A 27,669-nucleotide genomic window follows, 5' to 3' on the forward strand; every position below is an offset into this window, starting at 1 on the left:
GGCGCCGCCTGTGTGGAGTTTGCATGTTCTCCCCGTGCCTGCGTGGGTTTTCATCGGGCACTCCACATCCCAAAAAGATGCATGGTAGGTTAATTGACAACTCTAAATTGCCCATCGGTGTGAATGTGAGTGTGAATGGTTTTGTGTTTGTATGTGCCCTGCGATTGGCTTGCAACCAGCAAGCCGGCAAAACTAAGGTTTTAGATAACATTTTAGCCGAGTTAATTGTCAAGTACTGCTAAAAGAAGTTATACAAGTAATTATGTTTGATAGCAACAAGTTCCTTTTGCCATCTTTCCATACTTTGTTTCAGTTTAGATGAATTGTTCAACCAAAGAAAGAGCTATTTGAGTGTATAAATGCTTGAGTCAGGCTGACACCTTAATCACTTCCTTTTACAGTTAATGGAAAACTCGAACTTTTTTTGGGGATTGAACTCCCAGTTAAATATCAACATCTGCAGCGCATTTCACGTGGGTCTGTTGAGTGAGATCAGCCTTGACTGAGCGCACACGACTGAAAGCAAGGTGGGTGTTTGACATTGAAATAGACTCTACGCCTCGCTGAAAAAAATACTCTTTGACTTGCTCCGGCAGACTGCTTTGACAAGGACACTTATTTCTCTTTCAGCAGGGAAATGAAATGGTTTTGCCGCAGCTAATCTAAAGCTGTTTGCAGTAAATTGGTAAGTTCAACTTGTTCCTTCTTCTCCTCGCCTACAAAGCGTTAAATCAGGACTGGGGAACCCACACAGGGCCATATTGAATGGATGAAAAAATATGATGCAACAATTATACTTAATCTTTATTTTTTTTAATATATTGTGAGCATTTGTGGTGAAATGCCATTTTTGGCTGTTTATTAGTTTCTTTGAGGCTTTGCATGTTTTTAGAATTGCACGGTGGGCTGCATCAAAGGCTCAAATCAACACCGCTGCTTGAATGCTCATTGGTGCGCTACTAGACCAAAGTGTTCACTTTTCTAATCTGGCTTCAAACTGCAATGTCATAGATCATGCGAAAACCTTATACAGTATATGCATTCGTTTTGCCATTGAATTACAGTGCATTAAATATAGATAATACCAAATCCTCAGATTGTTTCTTTCCTGAACTGCATTTACATTGTCATTATCTTCATTCTTAAAAAAAATCATAAAATAAATAATTACACTTTTGTATAAGTAGAATATTACAATCTAATATGTATTATGATATACAGTAGCACTCTAAGAAAAGAAAAAGAGAAAAAACATCGCCATCTACTGGATCTGTTGGGGCACTGCTTCCCTTGCCCCAAATGCTGAAGCCAGACTTTAGTGCCTCAATGTACCTTGCACTGTTTGGTGTCAGTATTGCTCAATAATTCTATATTGGCACAATAGAACAAAAATAAAATACATAATTTTTTCCCCATCATTTGTGACTTAATATGAAACCTCATGAATAACATTTTAGCCAGCTATCAGATACATTTTCACGTATTTCGCAGCCCGCATACACCAGTCATGCACAATGGACTCTTGCAATGGCAAACTACGGGCGCACAGTGATGTGCCCTTTGGAAGTCAAGGAAATTACATAATCAAAAACAACAGTGCTGTATAAGGATGATGCGACTAGTTTAGATTTAGCAATTAAACACTGTATTAAACATGAAACATGCATTTAAAGAACACGGGAATCAGTCATGGAACTAAAAAGCAGTTTTTTTTTTTTTTTTTTTTAATTGGTCTGTAATTGTCGGCGACGATATCGTTATATCTCTCGCCCAATGTGAACGGGGAGAGGCTGCAGCTCACCCGATCCGATGGATGGATTTCAAATAAATGTGTTTATTTTTCCCTGCAAGTAAACTTTTTGACACAGACTACTGATACGTTTTCCAGATGGTGAGGTTGTCAGTTGTTGTCTTCAGCGCATTGCTAAAAATAGGCCACGCACACACACGCGCACGCGCACACGCACGCGCACACATGCTCGAATGCACTCTTGACCCCTGTCGCCATGAGAACAACAGCAGGTGCTTTTAGGCTGACAGATTGTGATGGATAGATTTTGAAAGGACGAGAGATGGATGAAAAGAAACAAAAGTTGAACTTGCCTTGTAACTTTAAATTAAAAGAGAAAGGGATAAGCGAGACAGACCGAAACCTTTAAGTTTGAAGAAGGAATGAAGGGCCTTGACAAGTGTCAAGGAAGCATACATCCTTTTGACTGCATCCTGTTTTAAAGTACATTTTAGTTTGCAATTTGTTTCACTCTGCTTAGCAGTATTATACAAACAATTACTCAAGCACATTTCTATTCAATTTCTTCACAAAATGGGACCTTAGCTGAGGGACAACCTTTTCAATTTGGTTGCAGATCTGGAAATAGGAAAGTTTTTAAACTCTCCTTAATATCCATCCATCCATTTTCTAAGCCGCTTCTCCTCACTAGGGTCGCGGGGGTGCTGGAGCCTATCCCAGCTGTCATCGGGCAGGAGGCGGGGTACACCCTGAACTGGTTGCCAGCCAATCGCAGGGCACATAGGAACAAACAACCATTCGCACTCACAGTCATGCCTACGGGCAATTTAGAGTCTCCAATTCATGCATGTTTTTGGGATGTGGGAGGAAACCGGAGTGCCCGGAGAAAACCCACGCAGGCACGGGGAGAACATGCAAACTCCACACAGGCGGGGACGGGGATTGAACCCCGCACCTCAGAACTGTGAGGCTGACGCTCTAACCAGTCGGCCACCGTGCCGCCTCTCCTTAATATCTCAGTGAATAATGATATGCAGGAGATACTTGAGATATCTTTGAAGGTGTTACCGCCACCAAGAGGCACCGAGCTGGTGTGGGTATACTTATTGCCCCCAGGCTCGGGTGGGGGGACGAGTCCTGACTGTTGTTTGTGCCTATGCACCAAACAGCAGTTCAGAGTCCCCACCCTTTTTGGAGTCCCTGGAGGGGCTGCAGGAGAGCGCTTCCACTGGGGACTCCATCGTTCTGCTGGGGGAGTTCAATGCTCATGTGGGCAATGACAGTGAGTGATTGGGAGGAACGGCCCCCCCCCCGATCAGAACCCGAGCGTTGTTCTGTTATTGGAGTTCTGCATCACAGATTGTCCATAACGAACACCATGTTCAAGCATAAGGGTGTCCACACGTGCACTTGGCACCAGGACACCCTAGGTCGCAGTTCGATGATCCACTTTGTGGTCGTGTCATCTGACTTGCGGCCGCATGTCTCGGACACTCGGGTGAAGAGAGGGGCGGAGCTGTCAACTGATAACCACCTGGTGGTGAGTTGGCTCCGATGGTGGGGAAGATGCCGGTCCGACGTGGCAGGCCCAAACGTATTGTGAGGGTCTGCTCGGAACGTCTGGCGGAATCCCCTGTCAGAAGGAGTTTCAACTCCCACCTCAGACAGAACATTGCTCATGTTCCGGAGGAGGCGGGGACATCGAGTCCGAGTGGACCATGTTGAGGCGGCCGACCGGAGCTGTGGCCATAAGGTGGTCGGTGATTGTCGTGACGGTGCTCTCATTGGTGGACACCAATGGTGAGGATTGGATGGATGAGATTCGCCCGGAGTTCCTAAAGGCTCTGGATGTTGTGGGGCTGTCCTGGTTGGCACGCCTCTGCAACATTGCGTGGACATTGGGGACAGTGCCTCTGGATTGGCAGACTGGGGTGGTCGTCCCCCTTTTTAAGAGGGGGGAGCGGAGGGTGTGTTCCAACTACAGGGGGATCACACTCCTCAGCCTCCCTGGTAAGGTATATTCAGGGGTGCCGGAGAGGAGGGTCCGTCGCAAAGTCGAATCTCTGATCCAGCAGGAGCAGTGTGGCTTTCGTCCTGGGCGTGAAACAGTGGACCAGCTCTACACCCTCGGCAGGGTCCTCGAGGGTGCATGGGTGCAACCCAACCAGTCTACATGTGTTTTGTGGACTTGGAGAAGGCATTCGACCATGTCCATCGGGGAGTCCTTCGGGAGTGTGGGGTACCGAACTCCCTGATACGGGCTGTTCGGTCCCTGTATGACCGGAATCAGAGTTTGGTCCGCAAATCTGGCAGTAAGTCGGACTCGTTTCTGGTGAGGGTTGGACTCCACCAAGGCTGCCCTTTGTCACCGATTCTGTTCATAACTTATATGGACAGAATTTCAAGGCGCAGCCGAGGCAAACTGGGGGTCCGGTTTGGTGGCCTCAGTATTGCATCTCTGCTTTTTGCAGATGATGTGGTTCTGTTGGGTTAATCAAGCCGTGACCTCCAACTCTCATTGGAGCGGTTCGCAGCCGAGTGTGAAGCGGCTGGGATGAGAATCAGCACGTCCAAATCTGAGACCATGGTCCTCAGTCGGAAAAGGGTGGCGTGCCCTCTCCAGGTCGGGGATGAGATCCTGCCCCAAGTGGAGGAGTTCAAGTATCTTGGGGTCTTGTTCACGAGTGAGGGAAGAATGGAACGGGAGATCGACAGACGGATCGGTGTGGCGTCTGCAGTGATGCGGACTTTGTATCGGTCCATTGTGGTAAAGAAGGAGCTAAGCCGAAAGGCGAAGCTCTCGATTTACCGTTCGATCTACGTTCCTACCCTCACCTATGGTCACGAGCTGTGGGTCGTGACCGAAAGAACAAGATCCAGGATACAAGCGGCCGAAATGAGTTTCCTCCGCAGGGTGTCCGGGCTCTCCCTTAGAGATAGGGCGAGAAGCTCGGTCATCCGGGAGGATCTCAGAGTAGAGCCGCTGCTCCTCCACATTGAGAGGAGCCAGATGAGGTGGCTGAGGCATCTGATTCGGATGCCTCCCGGACGCCTCCCTGGTGAGGCGTTCCGGGTACGTCCCACCGGGAGGAGACGCCGGGGACGACTACTTCCCCCGTGACCTGACCTCGGTAGAAAATGGATGGATGGATGGATGGAGTCGCGTTGGAACTGTTACCACATTTTGAGATTGACAGTGGAACAGAATCTTTGTGTGTGGTGTTCTGTGTTGAGATTATCGGAGCACACCACATACAATACGACCAAAACTGTTAAATGCTAGATTTATTTTTTTTGGTCTTCTTGCGTGGGGTCTGTAACAGATAACAGATTTTTACATTTCAAAAATCCTTTTGTGTGTACCAGACCTTACATCATTCTCCGTAAGCCAGAAGGAAGTCTGTTGGCAACATACTGTATGACCTGACAAACACAAATATGTCACCCCACAAGATTTATACTATTGATTGTTTCTATTCATTGCTAGGCGACGTTTCCCTCGCTGGAGCGCAATATAGAACGTTTTATGGTTGGTGTCATTGAGTTTTAGGCTCATTTTACATTTTTCTTTTCTGTTTGCTAAAAACCATGCATTACCATTTACCGCCTGGTTCTTGTCAGAGCACACACATCAAATAGCAGAAATTGCCACTCACCACAATTTTGTCTGACACATTATCAATTATATGAGTTCAATTTTCAACCATGTCCTTTTATGATATCAAGAAGTACCTAAACAAAGATTTGGGGGGTGGGAGCGCGCGGAAGGGTTATTCTATTTCAAACAGAAGAGTGTCCTGTTATAAAAACAAGCTCTATCCCAACATTATTGTAAGTACGTGAGGGTCCACATAAAACGTATGCTGACTGCATGTTTAAGGTTTAGATAACAAAAGAGAGAGTCATTCAATGGATATTTTTTTGTGACATGCTGATTATTTTATAGTCTGTATGATAAAGGTGGCGACATGATGAAATTGTGCAGTACTAATGATGTCATTGATTGATGGATGAGCATTGCGGGGGGGGGGGTTGGTGCTGCAGAAGCCGCTGTGATATGGAAGGAGGAGAGATCAGAAAGGAGCATCCAGGCGCACGGCGCGCTGACCGCTTAACCGGTGATGGATGAGAGCGGCTCTTGTAACATGCCACAGACATTGGAGGCGGCTCGCGTGTGGTTTGGGTCGCTCCCTTTAGGCCAGACACGTGACTTTTAATATGCCCTGGAGATTTCGCCTAATTCACTTGACATTTTACGGATGCCTTGTTAATTCTGACACCATCTCCCGTGAACCCGAAAAGAAGCAATCCTCAGCTGCCAATTTCATTTGAATTAAATGCAACGTGTGTGTGACCTTTCGCAAAAAAAAAAAAAAAAAAAAATGTAACATTAATAGTAAGTAATATTTTACTTTGAATAATGTATCTTTGTTCCTCTATCCATGCCAGTGACTTATAGTGACAGGCAGAACAATTACATGCGCTTCCACTAGCGGGCAGAAGGTACAATTAACTTGCGTATCTTACCTGTTACCATTCATAAACAGAATAATAGCGTCGTGTTCAACTAAACAGGCGCAGATTTCACACTGAGTGTATAAGTTTGTTAGTTAATTGAAATAAGATCATCATCACGTCAGACAACGAGTGTATGGGGAAAGATGTCCCACCGTTATCCAAAGTGAAGAACGGAATACAATTTTGGGGCGATCTAAAAGACCGGTACGAACACACAAAAAAAAGATCTGAACGTGATCCAGTTAAAATGGTGACCGACAGGATGTTCTGCCCACAAAAATATCTGCAAAGAAACTACGATTTTGAATCCAATGCATCCACATTGGTTTTAGTGTCGGGAATTGTCATGTCAGCGCAAAAGGAAGTTATGCAATCAATTATTGCTAGAAGCAAAAGTAGAAAATACAATTTTTGCGCTTTTTGTCGATGATATAAATATTTCTTACGCAATGGACGTCTAAGTGTTCGCCTTTTGACTGTCTCGCTGTCCTGTGTCTGGAGGTACCAATTTGGGATGGTGGAGTTGAAGTGAAGTGAGTTGCTGTCCTCTGACGTCGCCGTGCATCTAATTATCTCAATTTCCCATGTTGGTCAGGCCATTGGTTATATAGTGGTTCACAAAACGTTCAAAGACTTTCGTACTGTTATGGAATACATTTCTACTTAATGCCTCATTGACAATCTGTGATTGATTAGCAAGCAGCTCAGGGTGTCATCTAGCTTTTACCCCAAGCCAGCAAGACTAGACTTCAGAAATGAACTGGATTTATGGCTCTTCATAAAAACCGAATGTCATTTCCATGAAGGTTAAGGGGATTTGCATCTAACACTGTTTCGCCAAGAAGCCTCTGCTGGTTTCTTTTTGCTGGTATTTTGCTGACACATGTTTAACACTTGCTCGGTATAACAATTCTTATACAGTATCACCCTCTGCAGCAATACCATTGAGAGGAGGCTTGGCAGAAACATTTCTCATTGTGATTTACTATGTGTGCAAAATTGGAATCTGACTGCTGCTTATGTATATTGCTGGCTAATGTGATATTTTATTAAGTTAGAAGGCAATAACGGAGGATGAGAGCTTTACCTATATTTGGAAAACATGTATGCGAGAATTATTGCTGTACCCCCCTTCCACTTCAGGGGAATATCTATGGGTCAAACTGGGATTATTAAAATATATATATATCGAAGAATTTGAAGAACTTGCTGAAGGATGGCATTTTTTTTTTTTTAGTAGCCCAGTAGGTGGATCAAAAAATCCCCCAATTTTATTCTTATGTTTTACTGACTCCTCTATTTTGTACACAATAAAATGTAACTGTGTTGTGCCCTCTTGGTTGCTGTGAACAATACAGCGGTGACGTCAGCACAATCTTAAAGGACTACTGAGTGACTTGAGCAATGCCATGACATTATCCATGACCATTACTGTTGTGTGGACTAACTAACACTTAAACCTCTTGCATAAAAAGGAGCCGAAGAGTTTGGACCGGCAAATAGCAGTACTGTAGTAATAATAGTAAGGTGCTAATTTCGTTTTTTTTTTTTTTTTTGCATGAGTTCATATCCACTGAGCATGGCTAATGACAAACCACCACAGTTGGGAACTTTAGGGTGTATTAAAAATGGACTTGTCATGTCTTCACGAAGCATGTTTTTTACTCTTAAGTATTCACTCAGTGTCTTATAATAGATTGAGTTCAAAAACAATAAACGGATGAAGGAATATATTGACGCTATCCAAGCCTTGTAAAGGGACTATATGATTAAAGTCCTACTGCTGTCAGAATTACACTCCAAACTATCTGCAGTTTAGCAATAATTAATGGCACATACCTGCATGGTAAAAAAAAAAAAAAAAAAAAAAATAATAATATGAGCAAGCAGAGACTAGGCTTGTGTATAATAATTAAAATGTAATTAAACTGTTCATTTTAAAGCGGTTTATGTGGATTCTGCCCAGAGATAATTGAAAGCAGTTCTTCTGGAGCAATGTGGCTTTGAAAATACGATCACTCAATATTCATAATTCATCACTGTAAAAACAAATGATTGTCGACCGACAATTCATTAGTTCTGCTTGAAATGAGTGTAATTTAGGTATTCAGAAATCGCTCACATATTCTTTTTTTTTTTTTTTTTTTTTAATATGAGAGACTCCTCACATGATGAGAAAAAACATGTATGCACTTGCTCCTCTTATAGTGTGTATAGTTATTGTCTCTCATGATGAGTTTCCCTGAGTCCGGTCAGTCAAGCGTACCTGCGTGAGCCGGTGTGCCCCTTCCCACCTGTGTGAAATACTATATGGAATGAGTCCACATTTCAAGTATTTGGTTTACTGTCTTTTCTCTTCACTCTTTTAAAGTTGGTTGTCATGCGGGATTCGATCTTTCTTTGACTCTACCTACGAGATGTTGCACTTGCCATCTTGACTTGTATTATGTGTAGCTAAGTAGATATTGGGGATATTCTACTGTGTCAACTCAAACTCAAGGCATAGGGGCCAAATTCAGCCCACCACATCATTTTATGTGGCCCGGGAACATAAACCATATCCATCGACTTAATGTTTCTTGCTAGAATACCAAAATTTCTAATTGTCTTCACTTTTAATAACATCGAGACATCGCAAGCAATTTTTGTTACCAATGTCTCTTTTAGAATAAACCAGTATTCAGAATCAGAATCATCTTTATTTGCCAAAAACACACAAGGAATTTGTCTCCGGTAGTTGGAGCCGTTCTCGTACGACAACAGACAGTCAATTGACAGAGAACACTTTGGAGACAGAAAGACATTGACAAAAAAAAACCAGTCACTGAGCAGTAAAGGGTTGCTAGTTATCTGGTAATGCCGGTACATTTATTTTTTATTTTTTGGACAATTGTGCAAAAAGATGCAGACTCCTCTAGCACTTAGAGCCGTTCGAATGACTAATATTGCAATAGTCCGGTGCAACGGCCATTGTGCAAAGGGCGCCGAGACTTCAAGGAGTGTATGCGGTTTAAAGTGACGAGTAGTGCGATAATCTGGGACAATGTTGGTTGTGCAAATGTTGCAGATACTCCTCAGTCAGTGTGCAAATGGAGCAGATGCTACTCTGGCATGAGTGGCCAGTATATGCAAATAGTGCAGCATGGCGAGACAACTACAGTGAGTGCACGAGTAATACATCATTGGCCCCACACAAATGTGACAACGAACTCAAGTCAAAAAATTGCCAGCATGTTGTAATGGAATTATAGGTTAGGTGTTTAAGAAGTTGATCGCAAGAGGGAAGAAGCTGTTGGAATGTCTGCTAGTTCTAGTTTGCATTGATCGGTAGCGCCTACCTGAGGGAAGGAGCTGGAGGAGCTGGTGACCGGGGTGCGGAGGGTCCGAGAGGATTTTGCACGCCCTTGTCTTAGTTCTGGCAGCGTGCAAGTCCTCAATGGTGGGTAGGGGGGTACCGACAATCCTTTTTGATTGTCCGTTACAGTCGGAGTTTGTCCTTTTTTGTAGGAGCACCAAACCAGGCTGTGATGGAAGAACACAGGACCGATTCGATGACCGCTGTGTAGAACTGTCTCAGCAGCTCCGGTGGCAGGCCGTGCTTTCTCAGAAGCCGCAGGAAGTACATCCTCTGCTGGGCCTTTTTGAGGACGGAGTTGATGTTGGTCGCCCACTTCAGGTCCTGAGAGACTGTAATTCCCAGGAACTTGAAGGTCTCGACGGTTGACACAAGGCAGCCGGACAACGTGAGGGGCAGCTGTGGCGAAGGATGCCTCCTGAAGTCCACGATCATCTCTACAGTCGCGAGCGTGTTCAGCTCCAGGTTGTGTCGGCCGCACCGCAACTCCGGCCGCTCCGCTTCCTGTCGATATGCAGACTCGTCACCGTCCTTGATGAGGCCGATGACAGTGGTGTCAAACTGTCCTTTTCAAATCTGCAGCAGAAGGTATTCAAGCCGTTGGCTAGTGTGCTATTGTTCTCAGCTTGGGGGGATCGTTGCTTGTAATTAGTCAGCGATGGGATGGGAATGCATATGCCAGACTGCTTTAGAGTCGTTTGCGCTAAACTGTTTTTCCCACTGCGCTGCATAGTTCCTCTTCGCAATGTTAATTTCTTTAGTCAGCTGGTTTCTACTTCGATTATACAGGGCCCTGTCCCCGCTCTGATATGCATCCTCCTTAGCTTGGCGAAACTGCTTAAGTTTAGCAGTGAACCACGGCTTGTTGTTGTTGAATGTGCGAAATGATTTTGTTGGTACACACAGATCTTCACAGAAACTGATATAGGATGTAACAGTGTCCGTATATTCATCCAGCTGAGGGATAATTGAACAATTACCGGCTTCTGATTTCGAAACTGGTCATCCATCAATTTGTCACGTGACATCAAATAATGTGATGCTTTTGAGCACGTGTAATATCACGTAAAGACTCAGCCAATGAAGGTCACCAATCAATACAACAGAACACATAACGACACGGTAATGACGGCGCGCATGGATGTAGCATCATTGAGTTCGATGATGTTTGTGTTCATTGATTTTTTTTCCCACCACCTCAATCAAAATAATATTGATCCCAAACTGCCAGGTCTAAAGCTATTGGTCATTATAATCTCTACAGTATGAAGCCCACAATAACCAGCATTTAAAACATTTATCGCTTTCATCTTACAATGGCCACCGCTTCATTAAATAAATAAGTAAATGAAAAAAACATGTATACTGTATGTGGGACATGGTCCATGGTTCCATGTCCTTTGTCGGTACCTGTTTCCCGGCTCTGTCCACTCCTCTCAGTTGCAACCGGCTACGTCAATATTTAGTTTAGTTCTCAGCATGCATGAATGCTTCAGTGTCCACATTGAGTGATAGCAAAGGTATTAACGCTTGAACCAAATGTATTAGTCACATCATGTGGGTGTTGAGAATGAAGCCACACCACTCATGAGGAGACAGTAGACGCATGATATTTCCACCACACAACTAATGCAAGAACTAAATATACACTCAGTTGATCTATAGCAGTCACGGTGGATGAAAATAAAGGCTCTCATCAAATTCCTTAGCCAATGAATGCAGGTCATTTTTGACCCACTTATGGAAGTTTGGGGTAGTAATACAAAAACTAGAATATTGTAAAATGTATAAAAGGTCAGCAGAAAGCAAAACAGCACATTTTTTTAGGAATACCTGCAATGTTAAACTATGATCATCTTTCTAAATTACAAAGCTATTATGAGAACATGACCTCATTTTTGACCCACTTCTGCACCTAAGGGTTAAGGATTGAACAGTAAGTGCATATTTCTATTGTACACACGAATTTAGCTACTGGAAGAAAAAAAATAATAATAATACTTTAGCTTGTTAAATACTACTTCATGTTCTGGTAATGTCACATGTTTGTGATGCCTCTTGTTGCCAGGCAGAGTTTATAGAGCTTAAACCTCACTGTCTGACAGACCAATACAATAATCATATAGACAGAAAAGGCCAGATAGGCACACTAAGGAAAGCTAAACACTATTTGGTGAATCGCAACTGTCTTATCCCAACGAAATATAATTTCAAAAATGTTTGGAATAAGTAAAAAGTCTCGTGCACTTCGTATTTCAACGTTATGGGGTGCCGTATGGTGGGTTAAGTAAATACTGTGAAATCCGAGTATATTATTGGATCTTAACAGCCTCTCATGCATATTACTACTTAACATTCATAGTAAGACGCAAACACCTTCTTATGTTCGGCCCATAAATTTGCAAAAGTGCAGAAAGGGGTTTATTTAAAGCTGTCTCGGCAGTGTTAGCGGGCGTTGGTGTTAATGCATGCATGGCTTGTATCCCTCTGTGTGTGTGTGTGCGTGTGTGTGTTTGTTGGTGCATGCCAGGGCAGAATGCATGCACCAAGAAAGCCGTAAGTATGAATCATCAAGGCAGAAAAAGATGCATTGTTGTGTGCTATATGCTGTGGAGGTAGCTGACCAATTGCAGTGATGTCACTTCCCCCAGGCTGTTCTTTAGGAATGACTTCAACAGGAGCATACTTTTGTGTTGTGGTCAATGGCAAAGTTTCTTCATGGGACACTCATCAATAATTCAACTATTGTTTCGTATGATTCATTCCCTGGGGGCTTACTGACCGTTGTGAGATTATTATGAAATCTATAGTCACCCTCCCACTGTTGTTGTTGATATAAATGGCTAGTCTCGATACACCACATTTTGTGAAACACGTTTTAATCCATTAATGTAATCAATAAGACCTTAGTTACCCTTAAATATGAATTCTTCATCTTATCAAGACATTTTAGACAGTTGTATGCTTGTGTGGGAACCGTTTGGGGAAGACCTCTTTCTGTCCCGTCCATTAAAAAAAGCCAGCTTTAATGGAACGCCCACTATTCTCATATGGGAAAATGAAACACTCTGTGTCTACATTCAGGGGGGAGCATCTTTCAGAGGTTACATTTGAAGGCAGATGACATAATAAACAATGCCCCATTTGAAGTCTCCTTCAAATGCAGCCCACAATTTTGGCTTTCTTTTTCCATTTGTTTGGAGGATACACTGCTAATATCTCCCGTGGCCTGTCAGATCCCGATATTCTTTGCTCGCCACTGCTGCGGCCGGAAAAACATTTCAATATGTCTGACTAATAAGAGAGGATTTCAATTTGATGTCAGTGGTTTTTTTTCTCTCATTGAAACATGAATCTCCAGATATGCTTCCATCCATCCATTCGTTTTCTGTACTGCTTGTCCTCACGAGGGTCACGGGTAAACTGGAGCCAATCCCAGAGGAAATTGGCCAAGAGGCGGGTATCACCCTAGACTGGTAGCCCCAAACCTCCGAATTGTGAGATCTATGCATTTTGTTGACCATACTGCAACCCAGATATGTTTGTGGCACCTTAAAATCTATGTTTGCTCAGCCAACAGGTCGCCACCTACTGTATCATCATTACGTAATGATAAGTATTCTAATGGGTAGGCCCTTCCCGCAAACAACAATTAATGTGTGTATCCACAGGCTTCTGAATTGGGACAGAGTTTAATAATTGTAATTAAAATGATCATTCTAACAGTATTTATTTTAGTGACTGGTAGTGCAATGGTACACACAGCTGACTTTTGTGCCGCTAGTGTGGGATCATTTCCTACTCAATGTGAATGTAAGTGTGATTGATTGTTTTTCCCGTACGTGCCCTCGGATGTATTGGTGACCAATTCAGGGAGTAGTCTGCCAAAAGCAGCTGCACAGCTGCTTTCCAAGGTGCGTTGCATGATTTTCTTTCTCCACGAGAGAAAAATGGACATACTGCAGCAGAGAGGTATTTATTTTTGCTGCCAGTAAACATCTCCCTCAGATTTTCAATGCACCCACAGAGAAGAGCCTCCACGTTGCACACATCAATATTTCTCTCATCAAAGACACAAATTATTTGATCCTGTCATGACTAACAGTCACGTGAGCCTCTCACCACCATGCCAACCCCGGCGAGCACAACATCCACACGTTCAGTGGCTGATTATGTGTGTTGATAGCTGATAAGTGTCTAGTAGGAGTGGGCTCAAGAAAGGAACTCAGCAGTTGTTTGCCACTGTAGGTGGAACTGAGCTCATTAAGAAACACTTCATGACAGCAGTTTTTCCTCTTGTCTTCAGATGAATCCAGGAGGTCCACAAGTTGTCCCAAAGTACCATTTTATTGCCCATGTTCACACAATATGTTGGAGCACACGTCATTTTCTATTTTCATCTCCAAAATAGCATCAGCATTAATGTTTGGAAAATAATATGATCCTGCCAGAAGCCCCTAACAGCTTTGAAATGAACACTAAATAGCCTATTTGTAGCCAGATAATGTTTTCGCTTGTATGTGATTATTGCGGCGTGTCAAAGCATAATTTCCTTGATTTTCGGCACTAACACGTTCATGTCTCTTGAAAATAGTGCTGTTCCATCATTTTGTACAACCCCAATTCCAATGAAGTTGGCACGTTGTGTTAAAGATAAATAAAAACAGAATACAATGATTTGCAAATCATGTTCAACCTATATTTCATTGAATACACTACAAAGACAAGATATTTCATGTTCAAACTGATAAACTTGATTGTTTTTAGCAAATAATAATTAACTGAGAATTTTATGGCTGCAACATGTTCCAAAAAAAGCTGGGACAGGGTCATGTTTACCACTGTGTTACGTCACCTTTTCTTTGAACAACATTCAATAAACGTTTGGGAACTGAGGACACTAATTGTTGAAGCTTTGTAGGTGGAATTCTTTCCCATTCTTGCTAGATGTACAGCTTCAGCTGTTCAACAGTCCGGGGTCTCCGTTGTCTTATTTTACGCTTCATAATGCGCCACACATTTTCAATGGGTGAGAGGTATGGACTGCAGGCAGGCCAGTCTAGTACCCGCACTCTTTTACTACAAAGCCACGCTGTTGTAACACGTGCAGAATGTGTTTTGGCATTGTCTTGCTGAAATAAGCAGGGGTGTCCATGAAAAAGATGTTGCTTGGATGGCAGCATATGTTTCTTCAAAACCTATATGTACCTTTCAGCATTAATGGTGCCTTCACAGATGTGTAAATCACCCATGCCATTGGCACTAACACAGCCCCATACCATCACAGATGCTGGCTTTTGAACTTTGCGTCCATAACAGTCTGGATGGTTCTTTTCCTATTTGGTCCGCAGGACACGACATCCACAATTTCCTAAAACAATTTGAAATGTGAACTCCTCGGACCACAGAACACTTTTCCACTTTGCATCAGTCTGGGTGTTGTTGATAAATGGCTTTTGCTTTGCATAGTAGAGTTTTAAGTTGTACTTACGGATGTAGCGGCGAACTGTATTTACTGACATTGGTTTTCTGAAGTGTTCCTGAGCCCATGTGCTGATATCCTTTACACATTGATGTCGGTTTTTGATGCAGTGCCGCCTGAGGGATCGAAGGTCACGGGCATTCAATGTTGGTTTTGGGCCTTGCTGCTTACATGCAGTGATTTCTCCAGATTCTCTGAACCTTTTGACGATATTATGGACCGTAGATGATGAAATCCCTAAATTCCTTGCATTTGTACATTGAGGAACATTGTCCTTAAACTGTTGGACTATTTTCTCACCCACTTGTTCACAAAGAGGTGAACCTCGCCCCATCTTTGCTTGTGAATGACTGAGCAATTCAGGGAAGCTCCTTTTCTACCCAATCATGGCACCCACCTGTTCCCAATTAATTACTGTGGGATGTTCCAAACAGGTGTTTGATGAGCATTCCTCAACTTTCTCTGTCTTTTTTGCCACCTGTGCCAGCTTTTTTGGAACGTGTTGCAGCCATAAAATTCTCAGTTAATGATTATTTGCTAAAAACAATCAAGTTCATCAGTTTGAACATTAAATATCTCGTCTTTGTCGTGTATTCAATAAAATTTAGGTTGAACATGATTTACAAATCATTGTGTTCCGCTTTTATTTATGTTTAACACAACATCCCAACTTCATTGGAATTGGGGTTGTACAATATCCCTCAAAATTCTTCGAACAACCTCGTGACACCTCATCGGCAAATAATGACACATTCATCTACGGGTACAGCCTGCCGGGCACTGACTGACGCAAACATCTCGAAGTGGGAGAAAGGGGTGTCTGGTAGTAGTAAGGGTCAGGGGTGCAACAAGGAGGGGGTGACATTGGGTTGAGTATCCAAGATGGTATTTTATGCATAACACATTGGACCTTTGAACAGGGAAGACTTTGACAGATATTCACTGCATTCATGCATACTACATTCATGCTGTTTATATATTGTAGACTGTGTATATGCTGGCAGGTACATTGCAGCGCACGCACACACACACACACACACACACACACACACACACACGTACGAGACAACTGGAAAGAGACAACTGGAAGATTGGGTTGGAGAGAAAAGCAATATGTGGGAGGCTGAGAATGCAAAGAAATGTGTCTGCTGTGTGTGTGTGTGTGTTTGTGTGTGTGAGAGAGAGAGAGAGAAAGAGAGATGTGACCTTTACTATACACTTTTCTGGTTCCAATTGCATTGAAGGGAAGTGTCATATAATTAAGGTCATACAAATTTAACAATTATCTGCATTGCATGTGTGTGTGTGCGTGTGACATAAAATGCACATGTTCCACAGATTAAAACAGGGCCGAGGTGTCTAACATAGACATGTTAGACATTCTTCAAAAATAAAATACCCAAACAATCAAGAATGATAAGACACTAACATCCTCTTAACACCGCTGTTGCAACCGACTGTTTGTTGTTATACAATGTTTGCCACTGCCCTCCCCAGCACTTTCAAACATATTTCATTGATTTAGAAAAAAACAAGAACAAATGAAAAACGTGAAAATGACTTTACGGCGTCTTTAAAAAAATAACCCGAGTGCTCATAAAGAAAATAGTAGCTTAACTTTAAGTTAAGAGTTTAATTCATTCCAAGATCAACTCAATTTCTCCCGTTGAAATGAATTTAAATGCAATTTGACTGTTCCAGCCACCTCCCACCCCCCCCAAAAAAAAACAGCCACCATTTTTTAATATAAATACCTAATAAAACATATAGAGAATAAAGAGAAATAAAATGGTTTTATAGAGTGTAATTAAGCCAAAAATCCCACACACTGTAGTGCTCATGTTTTTGACATGTGCCTTTAAGGGGCGTGGCCTAGTGAGTGACATCAGAAGCTCTGACTCATCAATAACTTTGTGAAAAAAGGACTTTATGCGCAGCATGGGAGACATTTACCCATATAAAACCAAAGCGGCATTAAAAAAATGGCAAAATTATCATTTTGTTTTAAGTGTTTTTATTGGTTATTAATCCAATTGTATGAAAATGACCCTTATACCAGGGGCGGAGCTAAGAATTTTTCAGTGGGCCATCCCTGGCTCCGCCCCTGCCTATTACTCGTGAAAAGTTGCTTGCCATAATTGTTTTGGATATGAAGCGCTATTTAACTCACCTGCATAAAGAATGTGAACCTTCTTGAAGGAAGCCGACTTCGCCTTAAAAACAGTAAACCACTCAAAGTTAACATTTAAATCTATACCTGTTAAGAATGCCTGCAGTTCGACCTGGGAGCATTACTTTATTTCCAATGGGAAAAATGTTTCAACATAGGATTCTCTGTTTTTCTCAGTGGTTCCACCGCACATTGTGAGAGAACTGTTGGAGGGCAAGAGAAAGAGAGAGAGAGAGAGAGAGAGAGAGCTAGAGAGAAAAATGAGGGAGGAGGCTGAGAGATGAGAGTCACGCTGAGGGAGTCACGCATGTAGAGGAGCAAGGAGGTGAACTGGTGTGATGCGAGGATTCCACCAGAGCGAGGAGGGACCTGCTCGTGTTGAATCCTCGGTCTCAACTCAAAGTGGACAGCGGAGTGGCAGGGGGGGGGGCACGGCAGACGGATGAGGGGGAGCAGCACCGGGCTGACATTGACTCATTCAACATTTGGCTCTTTCATAAGATCATCTGAAGCAAGACCACACTGTTTCTATGGCGACGTCCTGTGGCTTGAGGGGCACCATGGGTGTAAACAACTGTTTCGGTTTACTTTTGCTTACTCTCGGCACCCAAGGTAATTTTCATTGATCAAATACTACTGTGCTATATGTTTCTATACTTTCTATACTAAACTTTCAGTCATGTCAAAATTGTTCTAAAGTCATTTTGAGCTGAAATGGAAAATGGTGTTGAATTCCATCGTCGGCAAGCAGGTTGGGTGGAGGTTTTTACCTTTTATGTTTCCATAAATATCTTATTAATGCATCATCGTGAGATTATGGGCTGGGATTTTTTTTTTTTTTGTTAGGGGTAATATATGAATAAAAAACAAAGAATATTTGTTTAATACACTCAACAATTGCTCAATCCATTTGGACAAGGTAAAAAAAACAAACAACCAACTAATAAAAATATGTATAATTATCTTGAGTTTCCATTGGATGAGGATGAACACCTAGGATGTTGCTTTGGTGACCTGCTAAAAAGTGTTGCCAGCGACGGAGCGCGAACACCGCTAATAGATATTTGCTGCTCATGCACGATTGGCCTCAGAGAGCACATTGATCAAAAGGGGACAGAATTGGGTCCGGTCGCTCCGGCTAACTAGCCTGAACCCACCAGTTTGCCGTGTGCGTCGTCGGGCTGACTAAATGAATGTTACAGTATTGGAAGTGCAAAACTCCGTCTTTTGTCTTACAGATCTAATATTAAAAACAAGGTACGGGTATTCGAACAATACAATCGGTTCTTCCTAATGTGGTTCCATTGTTGGTTGGAGTAAAAATCTTATTTAGACACATTTCAGATGTTAGAAAATACTAACGGTGGCATTTTTTCTCTGTAATAAAATGATTTATTCACATTAAAAAACAGCTATCCTTTATGAAACAACATAAACACAGGGTCAGTCACACTACAACTATCAACACCATGAAACCTTTATTAGTTGTACAGGTAACTTTTTAAGTAACATTTCAACATTCTTAACTGATAAAATCATTATTATTTTTTTAAATAATTGTTAATCACTGCTCATTATTACATATCAATTATTTGTGTGATGTCAGTTGTAGCAGTGGCTCAAACGAGGCCATTTCAGTAGACTCGAATTAAGAATTTGACTGCAGCCTTTTTTTTAAACTATCAACTCTTAACGAAGATTTACTTGCGCATGAATAACACACATTACATTTAGGAGAACTATTTCAGATATTTTATGACTGCCTTTTGTTGTCCTTGATTTCAATTTTAGATTTTAGCCGGTTTTACATAAAGCGATGTCACAGCTCGTAGTGTGTAAAGCAAAGACAGCGTCTCATTATATATGCGCATGACATTAGCTGGTTCGAGTATGGAAGAAAAAAGTTGAATCAGCATATGGAAAGGCAGCGGAGCCCAGTTGAGCCGATTACATATTGTTGAAACCGCGTGTCCGTTGAATTTCATTTTTCAGTTGCTTCATCAGCCCGAATGTCGTCACACAACACAAGAAGCCGCACTCAGTTACCACCGTACTTTTTATATTTGTGGCATATAAGTCTTTTTAATTCAAATCTAGACTGTAATTATGACTTTACTACGTGACTTACTACACAACACAAACTTGTTGATTGACATCATCTAATTGACATGCCCATAACACTTTCTGTCTCTTTTCATTTAAAGTTCCGAGAACATAAATACACTCTTTCGAGGTTGTCTCCATGAAATGAATTTTAATTCACCTCCTGTGAAAAGTCCCTGCGAGGCCAAGCAGCACCATGATCTACACTGAAACAGCCGCTTTTCCTGACACAATGTTACCTTGCTACCCATTAAGCAGCTTTGACCGCGCTTCTATTTAATGTCAGATGCAGCAAGCTGATGATGATGATGAGGATGATGATGAAGAAGACGCAAAGGCTATTGTGTTCCGAGCGCTTTCGATGGATTCCGGCATACAAAAGCGACGCCAATACGTGGGCGGATATTGATCGTGGGCCTTTAAAATTTGAGGATGCCTGTTTGCAGGCAAGTAACGGACAGCGCATCAGCTTGGACTGAACGTGTAGGAGGACAACAGCAACATGTGTGTCGCTAGCAGGTGGATGGACTGCAAGCTTCGGCTGACATCCTAGTTGACACTGAATCAACAGCACCTCTGCTGGTTGGAGCCAAGTAATGCAGCCGGTTTTCCCCCAACATTTGAAAACTGTTCGCGGGTCATGTCTGTGACATGCTTTCCTCAAAATACACCAAGGATCAAGAATTGCAGTGGACGTCACACACCCTGTTTCTTGCCTTGCTGAAATTGCTCATCTGGGCGTTTAACAAAACCCAGTGCAGCCCTGCTTACCATTTTTGCTTTGACATGATAGCATAGCACAGCACCCGTGGGGGATGTTGGTGCCTCTGCATGATAGTGTTTCAGACAGTGAAGTTTGCCGGCTGCCTTTGGATCTTTGGCCAGCCTAGCTGATGATGTCATTGGTGGAGAAATATGATCAGCTGGGAGTGGTTCCACTGTTGCATAACAGTCCCTTGGCAGGCGGCAGGCCAACCGTCACCCTCATTTGCATTTACAATGTGATACAATGTACTGTAATGTAAAGTTAATCTAAAGCCGATCATGTAGTATTTGGACAATGGTGAACATTTTTGGACAGCACCCCAAGAACTCCATCATTTTACTTCCACTAGTTCCAAAGAATTGGAAATCTGAACAAAACGAAGATCAAACAGTCTCTTGAGAGGCCATTTCAGTGGCACGGGTCCACTTTAGAAAGATAAATACAGCATAGCGAAGTAAACTGATGAATCTATCACATAAGACATACTAAATAATGCAGCAGTACCAGAGGAGTAATTGAAGTCACTTCTAAAAATCACTCTATGATGATGAATGGCTCAAATGGAAGAAAGCCCCAACTAAAATCGCTGCGTATGCGGAGAGGCAATGCAGTGTGTCTCTAATTGTTCTGGGACCTCGCGGGGTCATCTTCTGTAAAATGTGAGTTGGTTCTAAAGGGGGAAGGGGGAGTGAGGTGTTCCATTAGATAGGTTGCGAAGGTGGGAGCACTGTGCATGTGAGGCTGGGGTGACGAACGCGCATTCATCCTGCCTTTTCCTTTTCCTTTTCCCCACTGTCTCGTGTAAGCATGACGTCAGCTGGGTCTAGCACAGGTCAGGTTCTGGTTTCAACGCGACAACCGTTTTCTCTCCATTGCATAAATTAAATCCGGTCCAGACAGGTAATGAATAGCGCACGCAAAAGAAGCCATTCAAAATGCAGTTTGTGATTTTTCTTGTAACCACCTCTAGTGTGTTGCTATGCTGGACCTCGGGCTCACGCTGAGGAGAAGCTGCTCCAGGATCTGTTTGTGCGTTACAACAAGCTCTCCAGGCCGGTGGAAAACTCATCAGACACAGTGCTGGTCCACTTTGGTCTCTCTATCGCTCAGCTTATAGATGTGGTAAGTGAACTCCTCACTACTACGCAGTAAAAAAAAACAATGGGCTCTGTTTGGCCATCTGTTGCATCAAACCCTCTGAATCGTTGGAGAAATCAATTCATTGAATGCATTATTGTTATCATCATCATTATGACAGTACTGTCTATTTTTTTAAATCATCCGCAACTATGTGTGGGGGCACACGAGCGATCGTGGGTGGAGACGGATGCATATCAGACGTATTTAAGTCGCCAGCAGTCACCAGCTTTCTGTATTTTATAAGGGTACCCACTCACATTGTCCGTTGCCATTGATTGCGCTACATTTAAAGGGAATGAGAGGAGCCACTGAGATTGGTGGCGACTGAAGTCGGCAGTGCCCACTCCCACAACCATACAGACTGCCCTTTTTAAAACACGTTGGCTTGCGCGCGCCTGCGAAATTACGGAAACTAACTTGCCTTTGCACAGATTTACGCCGGTCGCGGGTTTGTTTGTGTCCAATGGTTTTCAAATCTCTCATAGTCGTACATCTGTACAAAAACACTTCGATTCACAGCGTTTCTTTCCCATTCAATCAACAGTTTTTGACTGAGGTTATTGAGTAAACTGAAGGTTTTTTCATGTTACTACAGAATATTGTCATTTGCAGGCCCTCAGGAGAATGAAATGCTTACACATCAAGTACTCTTTTCCCAAAAAATCCATTCGAGGACTTCTGTTGACGCAGGGAAAACCTGACGTTTGGCACCTGGAACGTACATAGTTTCTTACAGGAAAGTTGTAGATTGCAAATGCAAAGCCTGCATGACCGTGAGGATTGTTTTTTACTCACAATTAGAGACAGCACCTCGGCCCACGTGCCTGAGAGTGCGAGTCAGCTGTTGGCCAAGTTGTCTTCTCCTATAGAATGTGTCAGTGGCTGAGAGGAGCTTGGAAAACATTGCAGCGATGCAATGTTAAAATATTTTATTTTCACCATCTCAGCATTATTGTAAGGTGAGGGTGCCTCGGTTTCTTACTATATGTTCTGTATTACTCTCTAAAAGTATAAATCACCAGAAAGCACATTTGTACAGTACTGATACAACAACCAGATTGTCTTCCAAGAATTTGCTTTCTGTTTCCACTAAACAAGGATGAGAAGAACCAGATGATGACCACGAACGTCTGGGTCAAGCAAGTATGCAAATGATGAGAGGCAAATGGAGCTGCAGCATTGATAAATACTCTATGAGGAACTTTCTCCTTCAGGAATGGAACGATTACAAGCTGCGCTGGAACCCGGAGGAATACGAGAACGTCACCTCCATCCGTATTCCCTCGGAGATTATCTGGAGGCCCGACATCGTCCTTTACAACAAGTGAGGGTCTCCTCCAAAAAAATACTCTATATTGATGTTAAAAGTAGGTATGAACCACTTGAATATATTTCCCACAAAGGAGTATTTGGACCTCGGGGGGCGGGGGGAACAAAAAAAGATTATGCAGTACTTTGAGAATAATTTGATTGGCACAACAGGTATAACGTTCATCTTGTCTTCTTTTTGATTTGTTTCTTTTCTTCTTTGGTTCAGACAACTTTTTCTTGTAATTGTGACATTTTTCAGTGTGACGCAAATACTGCTTGTTAATTTTCTTCACCAATATTTTTTTTATTTTTTTTATGTTTAGCAGTGCAGCAATTGTTAATGTGTAACGTTTTAGATGACAGAATAATTGTTAAAAACAAATCTTCCAAGATCAAATTTTATTTCGCAAGTTTGCACGACTTATACATTTACTAAAGGGGAGAAAAAACAATGGCAGAAGGCTTAATCCTATGGTTTGCCTCACATCCATATTTATTTTGATTTCTACCAGAACCCGTATTGGCGACATCTGCTAGCTGCTTCAAAATGCATTACTCCTCCATTTGTTCCCTTCACAACATAACCTCATTATTACAAACTTTCGACACGACCGACAAAGTTCGCAACCGTCGTGACTTTCTAAATCAATTTATCGTGGCCATCCTTAGGTAGAATAGAGTCAAACATTACTTTGACGCAGTCACACAAGGCGATTCATGCACTAACGCTGCCATCCTTCAGGCAAACATAATCGCATCAGCAATAATGCGCGGAATTTGCTGAGTCAATTCCAACAGAAGACGTTACTGGATGACTACGAGAAGATCCCGCCGCCGTGCCAACACTCTTTTCCTGTGCCAACGTCATGAAGTACTTTGGCTGTGAACAAGGTCATCCTTAATGGGAATGGCCATAAACAAACAAGGCAATACATTAGGTGGAAGAATTCGGAGATCAAATGTAATTAAGTGTGTTTCGAAGCGCCTAAGATAAAAGACATCCACTGTAAATGTTCTTATCAGTGAAGGGAATTCTAAATCACCAAAAGAACAATGACATTTAGTAGACATGACAAGATATGAGCAAAACAATTACCAAATCGATTTGTCATTCAAAAGTAAGTATGCTGTGCTGTCTTCTGATTAAACGGCCAATGGGCTTTGAAACGAATAGGACAAGGCCAACTACACACAGGTTGCCGTAGTTGAAAAGCATATTCCACTGAGACTAACATCAAACCCAAACTAGAGCACGCTCAGCATGCTTTGGTTCACATTTGTCGTCTGTCCTATGATGTCTCGCTAACTCTGTGAACCGTTTGTGAGGCTTTCCTGAAATTATGATCCAAACTGACGGCCAAATTGTAACCCTGACCCTAGCATTTTATTTAGTATGTATGAAAGATTTTGATCTCCTCTAAGAAGAGAGAACACATTCAAGGCTGTTGACATGAGAGGATTAAGTGGATGGATTGCATGACATAACCGGGTCCTGGAAAGAGGTCACTTACTATGCTGAGGTGTGGGTTAGGGTTAGGGTATTAGGGTTACGGTGGATGGATGTGATTCAGCAATTAAAGCAGACGTTCATTGCCTTGAGGCAGAAGATGAAGAAGTGAAAGTAATTTAGGGGAGCATTTACTTCTTCTGCCTGACACTATACATAGATAGATGGCAGTATTTATAGGAAATGGTGAAAATGTGATGGGGTGGGGCGGGGGGTAGTGGAATTGAATCATTTCTCCCAGCACACCTGACGAGCTCTGATGCGCATTATAGTAGTTGGGAATCACTTGTCTAATTGATGTACTGTTCCTCATCTGCAGTGCTGACGGTGACTTTGCCGTAACCCACCTAACTAAGGCACATCTATTCCATGATGGACGGATAAAGTGGATGCCGCCAGCCATCTACAAGTCTTCATGCAGCATTGACGTCACCTTTTTCCCCTTTGACCAGCAAAGCTGCAAGATGAAGTTTGGCTCATGGACCTACGACCGAGCCAAGATCGACCTTATCAGCATGGCCAGCGACGTGGACCAGATGGACTACTGGGAGAGCGGCGAGTGGGTTATTATGAATGCAGTCGGCAAGTACAACACCAAAAAGTACGAGTGCTGCACTGAGATCTATGCAGACATCACGTACTACTTCATCATCCGGAGGCTTCCGTTGTTTTACACCATTAATCTTATCATCCCCTGTCTGCTTATCTCCTGTTTGACTGTGCTGGTGTTTTATTTACCATCACAATGCGGAGAGAAGATCACCTTGTGTATTTCCGTTTTATTGTCCCTCACTGTCTTCCTGCTGTTGATCACAGAGATAATACCGTCCACATCGCTGGTGATTCCCCTCATTGGCGAATACCTGCTGTTCACCATGGTTTTCGTTACACTTTCAATTATAATTACCGTCTTCGTTTTGAACGTACACCACCGATCGCCTCAGACCCACGGAATGCCTCATTGGGTGCGAAGGGTGTTTCTAGACACGGTGCCCCGGGTCCTCTTCATGAAACGGCCCCCCGGCACGGCCAAGCAACACTGCAAGAAGTTGATTGAGATGATGCACCGGCCGACCATAATATCAGCCACCGGCAACTCCCAGACATTTTGGATGGGTTTCGAGACAGGGCTGACCCAAATAGGACAGGTCGAGAAGTGCCTCCCAAAGACTCCAGCCGACAGCCCAAACATCCGCGTCTGCTCCCCTTCTCCATCCTCCTCACCTCGCAAGGAACTCAACCGGCAAGATCCCCCAGTTAAGGCCAACATTTTCTACCAATCACCCACTAAACAATATTCAGGTCTCCAACGAGGGCACGACTCCTCAACCTTGTCTTCTTCTCAACTTTCCTTACCTCCAACTTTGCCTCTCGGACCCCTTCGCAACCTCTCCAGGGAAGGCGCAAATAAACTGTCCTCAAATGGCCGCTCGCTCAGCGATGAACAACTGTGTGGCCTGCAGAGGGAGCTTCCTCTGAGAGCTGCTCAACGGTGTCACTCGGGCAGCTTCCAGTATTGCTGCCTGCACAACGAAGGGCCGGAGAAATGGACTGGGACCGAAGACCAAACTAAACAACAAGACCCTGCAAACTGCCTCACAGAAAACCTCAAAGCTGATTCCGCTAAAGATCCAAGAGGGCAACAAGAGTCTGGGATTCACCGCATTTCCCCATCTATGCAACGAGCCATTGAGGGAGTTCAATACATAGCGGATCATCTCAGGGCAGAGGACGACGACTTCTCAGTGAGTTGATGGAAATGTTGCCCCCGTTTAAAAACAATAAATAGGATTTGCTGTGCTCTTTAGAAAGTATCTCTAAAAGGCCTCTCTGAGGTTCTCTTTGTATTGTCACCATGCAGTTACAAGGTGAAAGATGTAAATGGGGTCAATATGAGAAATACATAAGTACAGTGGGGCCTTGAGATACATTTTTAACTCACGTCCTACCAAGCAGCAGTTTCGCAGATATAAACAATTCTTTAAAAAAAAAAAAAAAGGCTTCAAGCTGTTTAATGCCACTCGCAATTGAAGTTTACTGTCAAACTAATGAATTACACGTTGTGTATTTAAAATAGCCACAGAGCTTTGCCTTAGGAAAGTCTGCTTAGCTTAATGATAACAAACAATTCAAAAAGTCTTGGTGTTACAGCCCTTTAAGCAACAGATATTTGAACACAAATACAGTAAGTATAGCTATTTTCCTGATTTTAAAAAACAGTTTTTGGGGGTGAGGCTGGAATGGATTCATGGCAGAAAGAAAAGAAAAAGCTGGAAATCTAAATGTGACCACATGACAGAACAACTACAGATTTTGAACAAAGAATTCCAGACAAGCAACTGTGATTTAAGCCTTTTAAGTTCAATTCTAAGCAATTTACAGTTGAAGTACCTAGGATGTTTAAATTGCTCATCTTTGAAGGCATCCCGTAAAAGCGCCTTTTGATGTTAAGGGAAGCTTGTGATGAGCATAATGCAGGAAAACTGGAGCCTATCCCAGCGGACTTTGGGTGAGAGGCAATGTACACCCTGTCACAGCGCAGGTGTATCGCTGAAACAACTGGAGCTCAGTAAAGTAATTCGACCTTGAATTTGTCATAAGAGAGGACAAGATGGAATGACGTTTAGGAGCTGGCTGCCCTCATGAAAAAAAAAAAAAAAAAAACATTCCCTCGTGATGAATCACTCAAGGGTGAAAAGTGACAGCTGACTTGGAACTTGGTGTCTTAGAATAAGTGTTCAATGTCGGCTCTCTGTTGTTTCTCCTGTCCGCTAGGTGAAGGAGGACTGGAAGTACGTGGCCATGGTCATTGACAGGATATTCCTCTGGATGTTTGTACTGGTGTGTATACTGGGATCAGTAGGACTCTTTCTTCCTCCCTGGCTGGCCGGAATGATCTGAAATCTGCTTGGCCAAGCAAAGAGAAGATGCTTATTCAACATCTTTTTGTATTTTGATCAAAGGAGCTTTAAGTGTTTTTGTCCTAGCGTAACATAAAGGTTATGAACGAGGTGGGATGTCGATCATCGATTCCTGGGAGCACATCGATACTTTGTGGGGCAGTGAAAACATCCCTTTGTACTTCTCCATTTTGACATTGAGCTTTTTCATCTCCAACTACCGCCTCTGTAAGTAGAACGTCACTCAGTGGGGTGCGGACGTCCTCCCAGGTCGAACGATCCTAATTCGGATCACCTTCAGAGATGCGCAAATTCCTTCCATCGGCCATCGGCGTTAAGATTCATTCATTATTTGCTGACAAATCAAGCTAAATATTGAAATCTCTGGCAATTAATGATGTGGATAATGATCAGTTAATAGGCAAGGCCAGGCGCATTTATTGGTATAGCAAGGGTACACACACAATGTGCTTTGCAAAATTAAAAGCATTTAGAAATGAAAAGCAAAAAGACATTTAATAATAATCAATGACATTCCGAATTCTGGTCCATTGTGTGGAATTGATTGTTAATTAATCATGTCTTGAAGCAATTGAGGCAAAATGTTTTGAGTGCAGTGTTTGGCTTCAACCAGCAGAGGTGCTGCATCGTTCTGCTGTCAACAAAC

General features: G+C 42.8%; 1 protein-coding gene across 4 annotated transcripts; it reads left to right on the forward strand.

Moving 5' to 3' along the window:
* Window positions 1-27,651, forward strand: LOC133475313 (neuronal acetylcholine receptor subunit alpha-2-like). Of its 4 annotated transcripts, XM_061768007.1 has the most exons (8): window positions 1-84; window positions 402-527; window positions 631-685; window positions 9,776-10,211; window positions 21,115-21,266; window positions 22,383-22,608; window positions 24,422-25,847; window positions 26,878-27,651. In XM_061768007.1, exons 6-8 carry the CDS (start codon window positions 22,430-22,432, stop codon window positions 27,001-27,003), a joined length of 1,731 nt encoding a protein of 576 aa, XP_061623991.1. In that variant the 5' UTR covers window positions 1-84; window positions 402-527; window positions 631-685; window positions 9,776-10,211; window positions 21,115-21,266; window positions 22,383-22,429; the 3' UTR covers window positions 27,004-27,651. The 4 variants fall into 4 exon arrangements, with proteins under 4 accessions (XP_061623991.1, XP_061624001.1, XP_061623971.1 ...); XM_061768017.1 differs by lacking the exon at window positions 9,776-10,211; XM_061767987.1 differs by lacking the exons at window positions 1-84; window positions 402-527; window positions 631-685; window positions 9,776-10,211 and adding an exon at window positions 16,824-17,887 and having other exon boundaries at window positions 22,383-22,427; window positions 22,499-22,608.
* Window positions 27,652-27,669: the final 18 nt, after the last annotated feature.

The sequence above is a fragment of the Phyllopteryx taeniolatus genome, chromosome 1, assembly GCF_024500385.1.
Source record: "Phyllopteryx taeniolatus isolate TA_2022b chromosome 1, UOR_Ptae_1.2, whole genome shotgun sequence".
Lineage (NCBI taxonomy): Eukaryota > Metazoa > Chordata > Actinopteri > Syngnathiformes > Syngnathidae > Phyllopteryx > Phyllopteryx taeniolatus.

Coding starts and splice junctions, on each gene's coding strand:
- LOC133475313 (XM_061767987.1), top strand. CDS start 17,806: ATGGCGACGTCCTGTGGCTTGAGGGGCACCATGGGTGTAAACAACTGT. Junction 17,888..21,114: donor GCTTACTCTCGGCACCCAAG/GTAATTTTCATT, acceptor AACCACCTCTAG/TGTGTTGCTATGCTGGACCT. Junction 22,428..22,498: donor CGAACGTCTGGGTCAAGCAA/GTATGCAAATGA, acceptor TTTCTCCTTCAG/GAATGGAACGATTACAAGCT.